This window comes from Doryrhamphus excisus, linkage group LG19, assembly GCF_037039965.1.
Source record: "Doryrhamphus excisus strain RoL-2023G ecotype Guam linkage group LG19, RoL_Dexc_Guam_v1.1, whole genome shotgun sequence".
Classification (NCBI taxonomy): domain Eukaryota; kingdom Metazoa; phylum Chordata; class Actinopteri; order Syngnathiformes; family Syngnathidae; genus Doryrhamphus; species Doryrhamphus excisus.
Window position 1 is genome coordinate 11,911,128 of NC_136375.1, and position 8,860 is coordinate 11,919,987.

General features: G+C 43.1%; 1 protein-coding gene across 1 annotated transcript; it reads right to left on the bottom strand.

Moving 5' to 3' along the window:
- Positions 1-457: 457 nt before the first annotated feature.
- Positions 458-5,094, bottom strand: slc2a12 (solute carrier family 2 member 12). The gene is made up of 6 exons (XM_058056724.2): positions 4,851-5,094; positions 3,350-3,468; positions 1,544-2,818; positions 1,244-1,366; positions 992-1,124; positions 458-913 (listed from the first exon to the last, which is right to left on the bottom strand). Exons 2-6 carry the CDS (start codon positions 3,444-3,446, stop codon positions 715-717), a joined length of 1,827 nt encoding a protein of 608 aa, XP_057912707.2. The 5' UTR covers positions 3,447-3,468; positions 4,851-5,094; the 3' UTR covers positions 458-714.
- Between the last annotated feature and the right edge of the window lie 3,766 nt (positions 5,095-8,860).

An 8,860-nucleotide genomic window follows, 5' to 3' on the forward strand; every position in this document is an offset into this window, starting at 1 on the left:
AGTATTACCGGAATTGACTTCACACACCTAGCGTTAACCTAGCGTAACCTCAAAAACAAAAGGTAGCTCCAATTTATAGCTTTACCTATCGGTAGTGGCCTGAGGAATTGTGAGAGAGTGGTGAAGCCAGCTAGTAGCTAGCCGGTACGGTGTAGCAAGGTGTCACTACGCCAATCAAACTAGTTGGGTGTAACAGTGTTGAAAGAAAAATAATGTTACTGTAGCTTGGTTAATTTTTTTCTTTGTATAAATGCAGCACTGTTGGCACTTTTTTGGAGTTTTTTTTTTTTTCAGAAGGTTTTATGGGCGGAATAGCTGCCTCCCATCATGTGTATTCCTAGCTGTCTCTTTTTAGCTGTTTTTATATCTTTAGAATGCACAGAAAAGAGAGTGTGTTCATGTCTCGCATAAGGATTGTGGTTGAAGGCCAAAATATATATTATATATTGAAGCAAAAGTACAGTAATAGATATTTAAAAAAAACGACAAATACTCCCCATAAAAAGTACTCCATTTCAGTAATGTGAGGAAATGTAATTAGTTTCTACTGCTGTGGTTTTTATTGAACAAGTGTTCAAAAAAGATTGGCATTTTTCCTTTAAAGCTGTTGTTGGATCCCATCAGAATGCAAGTGTACCTAATGTTTTAAATTGATTTTAATATATATTTATTTACTGTCAACTTAACTTAAATATGTTTTCCATGCTGCTCATGTTAGTCTTGACTTAAATTATTTTGACATAGAGGGACTAGCTTATTGTTACTGAACAGGGAGTTTTTGTTCATTTTTGTGTCTGCTTCACATGGGTTATGAAGTGGATGGGTGTCACTGGATTTTTGGAATGTCTCTCTGGACATTGTACTCATCTCCTGAGGTTGGACTTTCTTGCAGAGACTAAACTTAAAATGCTTCCTGTGGATGGCAAAGAGAAAGATACTTGTATGAGAACCAGGAAAACCAGTGAACAATCCCGTTGTGTCAAACTCTCACTTTTTAGCCAGTTCTTTCGATATTTCCTCCAGCGTACGTCCTTTAGTCTCAGGCACGCAGAGGATGACGAACACCAGCAGGATGAAGCTCATGACGGCATACAGGAACATAATGTTGGGAACGCCGACCTTCTCTGGAAAAACAACAACCAAAAAAAAACTGGTATTGCCATGATGAGCGAGGCTTCTGTCAACACTGCAGGCTTCCGTTTATGCTTGCATCATTTTACCTGTGATTACTCTGAGGACACACCTGTAATAGTGAGGAACGTCATGGAGATGAGCAGGTTGGTGCCCCAGTTGACGGCCGACACCACTGACACGGCTCGACCTCTGACGCCCGTTGGGAAGATCTCGGTGAGGACCACGTACGACACTGAAAGAAATAGTGTTAGTGTGTGTGTGTGTGTGTGAACACACAGCAGTAGCATTTGTTATCTAAGACTACTAGTTTGTAGACAACAAATGCACTTTGTCCCTCCCAGGACAGTACAACAGATACTTTATCAGTCATGCCTTTAAATGAGATTTAGAGCTAATACGCGATGCTTACTTGGCCCCAGGCTGATGGAGAAAGCCGCCACAAACACCAACAAGCTGATGAGCGACGCCCACTTGAGCGAGATAGACTTGTCTTCTGTTGGCCCAACTCCCAACAGGACTTCATCTTGTGTCATTTCTGTGCTGTTCCAATGGACGGGTGGGCTTGTGGGGAAGGTTCCGCTGTTCTCTAACAGCGCTGCGGTTCTGTTGGGATCCCACATCATAAGCGAGTGATTGGTTGTCATATTGCTGGCACACAGGCTGGACAAGTGTGTGTGACTCTGCAGCGTCAATCCGCCCAGTGCGGTCAACGACATCCCCATGCCGACGGCGCCCACACACAGAAAGGTCTTAGGTCCCACGCGGTCCACCAGCAGAACAGCCGGGATGGTGGCCACTAACTTGACCACGCCTAAGCCGGTGGACGCTAAGGTGGCGGAGGAGTCACTGTTGAAGCTGACGCTACGTAGCAGCGGTGAGGCGTAGGTGAGGATGTTGGGCTGGCCGGTGGTTTGCTGGAGGAAGACGAGCGCCACGCCTGTCAGCAGCCGGGATCGCAGGTTAGACTTGGAGCTGAAGAGCTCCATGAAGCTGTGTTCAGACTCCTCTTTAAGTCCTGCCTGGATGTCCCTGAGTTCTCCTTCCACCTGCTCCTTCATGCCCCCACCCATACGAGCCAGAACCATCCTGGCCTGATCCATCTTCCCCTGTGCCACCAGGAACCTTGGACTGGGCGGGAGGAACACAAGAGTGCTGATCTGGACCAGAGCCACAGGGATCACAAGTCCAAATGTATACATCCAGCCATTGATGAACGTGGAGAAGGCGTAGCTACACCCGAAGCCAAGCAAGACGCCCACCACTAGCATCAGCTCGTACAGCGTCACTAACAGGCCACGCCTCTTCCGCGGCGAGATCTCCGCAATGTACAGACAAGACCCGGTTCCTGACAGCGCCGTGCCCATGCCCACGATGACTCGACCTATCGTCAGCGTCGTCATTGAAGTGATGGCCAACAGCAGGACTGTCCCCCCGATCACCATGAAGTCGCTCAGGATCAGAGAGCAACGGCGGCCCCAGCGGTCCAGGATGGGACCACCGGCCAGACACATGAGCAAAGAGCCGAGAATCTGGGAGCTGACAAGAAGCTCCTGTTCCTGGCACGAGAGTGACAGGATGCCACGCAGCTGTAGCAGCACCCCCGACGTCAGGCCTATCTCGTAGCCAAGCATCAGGCCGCTTAGGGAGGCCGTCACCGCTGCCACCACCACCAGCCAGCTGCAGCCTGCGGGAAGACACACCTTAAGTACCAGCCATGTCTAACGGTATGGTCTTTTTTTTTTAACTGCTCCTAACAGAATTATTGGTGTTACTCATTCCTGTAAGGACTTCACCAGCATCCCACCCTCTCACAGGAACATATAACCTTTGTCTCGTGGGACTGTAGATAACATTCTAGCCACAATCCATGATTGTTTACACATGTTGATTAAGTAGGACTGACATTGTCAGGTTTATTATTGGGGTCGTAGTTTGCAGTGATGTACAACTGCCTTGCATCACATGGGGACCTGTTCAAAAAAGAATCATTAACAAACACAATTATTTGTGTTTTTTTATTTTAACCAAATAACTTTTAGGCAGCTTTCAAATCCCGACAATGTTTTTAAAAATGAGTAGAAAATTCTGCTAACTAAAAAAAAAACTCTGAGGCAGCAGAAATATTGACTCATCATTGGTGTACAGATGATTTTACTAGTACATGCAAGGATAAAAAACTTGCAAATTTTGCCGTTATTGAGTGGTGCGTGTGTACCTTGGCCTCGGGCTGCTTTGTGGCTCTGGGCGTCTTCACAGTAATGGTCGCCTGGGAGGTCAGAGGACATCATGTTGGTCTCACTGCTGGAGTCCATCTGGGACCATCTGGCAGCAGGCCTGTGATGTTTAGCACATATCATCCATCCAAACGTAAACATAACTTGGAAAAACAGTCATTTTTGGGAGAAAAGACGCCTTTGAACTTCACCATGTTGGGTCTACGAGACTAGATTTTAACATTACTTTTAAGAAAAGTACAATATATATGTGACAAGGCTTCTAGTTCAGATTGGGCAGTAGGTCTGTGATAATAAATTAATTAATCTCCTAAATGAAAATGATCATTTTGACAGTTTTAATATACAGTACATATTTCCATGTGGGATGCGTGTATGTTTTCCTTGTCTCTCTCCTCCAAACAGGCACTAAGATGGTTCACTCTGTGCTTTCAGCATGTAGTAGAAATTAAATGAGTAGATTGCAATATCCACCCATTCATTTTCTATGCCGCTTATCCTCACTAGGGTTGCGGCTATGCTGGAGCCTATCCCAGCTGTCTTCGGGCAAGAGACAGGGTACACCGTGCACTGGTCGCCAGCTAATCGCAGGGCACATATAGACAAACAATCATTCACACCTCTATTGCAATCTCACACGCTGTGTGTATGCTAGTGTCCCCCGCCTCCACCCCATCCACTGTTCATGCTGTTGTTTCATGGAACAAGCGTGCCGAGGTGCTTAAACCAATGCACAGAGTGAACTCTCTTCTTTAGAGGCAGGAAAGGAGGAAAACAGACATGCATACACGTGGCAATATATTACAGGCCGGCATTACATCCACTTCATTTTCATTTATTGTGTGATTCGTTCATTCATTTATCATCATCCCATGCGTAGTGCCCGTGAGACAGGTTTTTTTTTCACGAAACGAGACGTTTTAATCATGTGAGAGATCTTGTGGCAGCCCAAATGTACAGTATTGGATTAAAGTATGTTTTGGTTAGAGTCGGACAGTCAAACGGATTAATGACGCTAACTGAGGTTGCCCTGAATTATACTTTATTTAAAATTATGTCTGTTACTTGAGTAGCAAGAATAGTTCTGCAAGAGTGAATTTTTTTATACCTGTACTTTAACTTGAGTGCAATATTTTAGTATTCTTTCCATCTCGGAAAACTAATAAACAAAACCTGTTCGGTCCACTGAAAGACACAGGAAATAGAGAGTAGTTATGTTGTACTATTAAACATTAATTAGAGTAGATATCAAGACTTCAAGACTGGCTGTTAAGGTCTGCCCAATGGGGGGGTTCGTTTATAAATACCAGCCCCCTGACAGGACTCTTGAGTTGAGAACCGCACATGGCTGTGCTCTCCTGCTATGATTCTGTCTCATCTATAAAACCAACACGAACAAACACGCATGCACTAATGTTATGCACATGTTCGAACTACTTTCTGAGTTAAAACTGCAGGGGGGGAACAGCGGTTAGTACTTACCTGTTTGTGCCGTTTGTTTAAAGTATACTTTGGTTCTCCATTCGCCTTGTTAAGTCTTCTTGGGGGTGGCTTAAGACTCTTTTAGCACCCCAACTACTCCCTAGTCCTAAGAAACTTTTTGTCCCCTGATAATTCCTGTCACTTTTTTTCGCAGCCCAACTATTCCTCCTTCTTTCTCGTGTTTCTACACGCGGACTGCTTGTTTTGGTCAAGATGACCTGTTTAAGCCCGCCCACTTCCTATCGGAGCACCAATAGGAACTCTCGGTTTGCTTTAGCACCGCCCAAATGAGCTGATATTGGTCCAAACTCTCTGACCTGCAGAGCTGCTTTTTTTTAATGTGCGGTCTTCTCAAATGGATGACTTTCATGAATGAATGACATTTACATTTTTATGTTGGGGGAACATTTTCAACCCCTTTTATGACATTTGAAGAGAATGATGTCATTATTAATATGATTATATCAGCATATGTATTGCATATGTAAACATGAAGAGCCTGCAGAACTGCTATGCTCTCTCGCTTCTTGTCCCTTCACACCTGCCTGACTGCAATGAGGCCTCCACTTCCCCCCCACCCATCCCAAGTGCAACCCCCCTCACCATTCCAGACATGTATGGTTTGTGTTTTGAATCTCTGCCATTGGATCCCTGCTGTCTGCGTCTTACGTAACTCCACGGCGTCCCGCTTTGCCGCCCAGTCAGCAAATCTTTGCAGAGGTTAATTTGTCATTTGACATATCACTAAAATTCTTATCTTGCTCAATGCGGAGCCACGTTTGCATGCCTGGGAGGGTGTTGCATAACTTGGAAGGCTGGTTGACACAAACACTGGGAACATTAGAAGTTGTGCAGGTAGCAGTGACACCTCCATTCAATTTAAGTTGCTCTTTTATGGCAGGAAATGCATTAGGTGCCAAAGTAGTAGTCTAAAGGTCACGACCAATGACTGTAATAAATGTGTGTGTGTGCAGATATAACACAAATGTTATTAACGCAGCAGGGTCTGCAGTGCAATGGTTATCTGCATTGTGGAAGCTTATTTACGTCATATTGTGTAATCATGCACGGATATATACGCCTATATGTCCAACATCTGTCACGGCCTATTGCACATTCATGCAAAAGTCTCACATTTTATAGCATTTTGCGTACTGTAATAATAGTTTAGTGGAGCATACCAATAGTCTGATTTTTGCGTATTTCATTTGATAATGCATGTCAGTTTAAGGCCGCAATGATTGATACCCTGGCCTGTAGAGCTAAAGTGACTTTGTACTTTGCCTGAGTACATGTTCCATCTCTATCTTTCAGCGGTGCTTAAGAAATACTTGGAACTAAATCATTCTTAATAGCTTTTCAACTCCATATTTGGTTATTAACAAAGAATGCTTTAGGAAGGAAAGATGGCGACATCCTGTGGAGCATGCTTTGCATTACGTTAGTATTACAAAGAGTCTGGCAAATGCGAGTCAAAATAGCGAGTACACATTTCTGCAAATATTTACTTCAAGTAGTCATTGTACGTCTCCTCAAAAGACCATGAATGTTTCAACCACAACAGAAGCCCACAAGTTTTTTCATGTGCCTGTTTAGTGTTCTTAGGTCAGGGGTGTCCAAAGTGTGGCTCGTGATGGTGTCAAGCAAGCGATTGGGAGGGTCATGGTTTGGGGCTGATTTTTGTTCATATTTAGTTATTAAAAAGCATGTTCATGATGATGGAAATGTATCATATGCCGGACTCATCTGCTACCTAACACGTGTAGCCCCTGCTAGGTAAAAAAAAACGGGGACACACGGAACAGAAGAACAGTGTGCCAATGTCAAGTCATGGACGATAAAACAATAAAATAATAAACCACATCGGTGACATACAGTGTTGAATGAATAATTGTACAATGAATGATGACAGGGGCTGAACGGCGGGGGGGTGCTTAGTGCGCAAGCCACACAGCTAGGACACCCGAGTTCGATTCCAACATACTCTGTATGTCAGTTTTTGGGTGCTTCTGGGGCCCCTGTTGAGTGTGTGTGAGGTTTCCTGTGTTTTTTTTTTACCAGAAAAGTGCATTAGAAGCAAGTTGAAAACAATGAAAAAAACGACATACTAACCCCTTACGTTTTTTGTCAAAATCACAAACTTCAAACTCTGGCATTTTATGCAGTTTTTGGGGTGCTTTTGGGGCCCCTGTTGAGTGTGTGTGAGGTTTCCCCTGTGTTTTTGACCATAAAAGTGCATTAGAAGCAAGATGAAAAAAATGAAAAAAACGACATACTAACCCCTTACGTTTTTTGTCAAAATCACCAAATTCAAACACTGGCATTTTATACCGTTTTTGGGTGCTTCTGGGGCCCCTGTTGAGTGTGTGTGAGGTTTCCTGTGTTTTTTTGACCAGAAAAGTGCATTAGAAGCAAGTTGAAAAAAATGAAAAAAACGACATACTAACCCCTTACGTTTTTTGTCAAAATCACCAAATTCAAACTCTGGCATTTTATGCCGTTTTTGGGTGCTTCTGGGGCCCCTGTTGAGTGTGTGGGAGGTTTCCTGTGTTTTTTTGACCAGAAAAGTGCATTAGAAGCAAGTTGAGAAAAATGAAAAAAACGACATACTAACCCCTTACGTTTTTTGTCAAAATCACAAAATTCATACACTGGCATTTTATGCCGTTTTTGGGTGCTTCTGGGGCCCCTGTTGAGTGTGTGTAAGGTTTCCCTCGTTTTTTTGACCAGAAAAGTGCATTAGAAGCACATTGAAAAAAATTAAAAAAACGACATACTAACCCCTTACGTTTTTTGTCAAAATCACCAAATTCAAACTCTGGCATTTTATGCCGTTTTTGGGTGCTTCTGGGGCCCCTGTTGAGTGTGTGTGAGGTTTCCTGTGTTTTTTTGACCAGAAAAGTGCATTAGAAGCACATTGGAAAAAAATGAAAAAAACGACATACTAACCCCTTACGTTTTTTGTCAAAATCACCAAATTCAAAATTGCCAATTTATGCCGTTTTTGGGTGCTTCTGGGGCCCCTGTTGAGTGTGTGTGTGAGGTTTCCTGTGTTTTTGACCATAAAAGTGCATTAGAAGCAAGTAGAAAAAAATGAAAAAAACGACATACTAACCCCTTACGTTTTTGTCAAAATCACCAAATTCAAAATTGCCAATTTATGCCGTTTTTGGGTGCTTCTGGGGCCCCTGTTGAGTGTGTGTAAGGTTTCCCTCGTTTTTTTGACCAGAAAAGTGCATTAGAAGCACATTGAAAAAAATTAAAAAAACGACATACTAACCCCTTACGTTTTTTGTCAAAATCACCAAATTCAAACTGTGGCATTTTATGCCGTTTTTGGGTGCTTCTGGGGCCCCTGTTGAGTGTGTGTGAGGTTTCCCCTGTGTTTTTGACCAGAAAAGTGCATTAGAAGCATGTTGAAAAAAATGAAAAAAAACGACATACTAACCCCTTACGTTTTTTGTCAAAATCACCAAATTCAAAATTGGCATTTTATGCCGTTTATGGATGCTTCTGGGGCCCCTGTTGAGTGTGTGTGAGGTTTCCTGTGTTTTTTTGACCAGAAAAGTGCATTAGAAGCAAGTTGAAAAAAATGAAAAAAACGACATACTAACCCCTTACGTTTTTTGTCAAAATGACCAAATTCTTACACTGGCATTTTATGCCGTTTTTGGGTGCTTCTGGGGCCCCTGCTGAGTGTGTGTGAGGTTTCCTGTGTTTTTTTGACCAGAAAAGTGCATTAGAAGCAAGTTGAGAAAAATGAAAAAAACGACATACTAACCCCTTACGTTTTTTGTCAAAATCACAAAATTCATACACTGGCATTTTATGCCGTTTTTGGGTGCTTCTGGGGCCCCTGTTGAGTGTGTGTGAGGTTTCCCCTGTGTTTTTGACCATAAAAGTGCATTAGAAGCAAGATGAAAAAAATGAAAAAAACGACATACTAACCCCTTACGTTTTTTGTCAAAATCACCAAATTCGAACTCTGGCATTTTATGCTGTTTTTGGGT

Excerpts from the sequence above, each read along its gene's own strand:
- slc2a12 (XM_058056724.2), bottom strand. The coding sequence starts at position 3,446 with ATGGACTCCAGCAGTGAGACCAACATGATGTCCTCTGACCTCCCAGGC. Across the intron at positions 2,819-3,349 it reads CAAAGCAGCCCGAGGCCAAG|GCTGCAGCTGGCTGGTGGTG; the intron begins GTACACACGCAC and ends GTCTTCCCGCAG. Across the intron at positions 1,367-1,543 it reads CTCCATCAGCCTGGGGCCAA|TGTCGTACGTGGTCCTCACC; the intron begins GTAAGCATCGCG and ends TATTTCTTTCAG.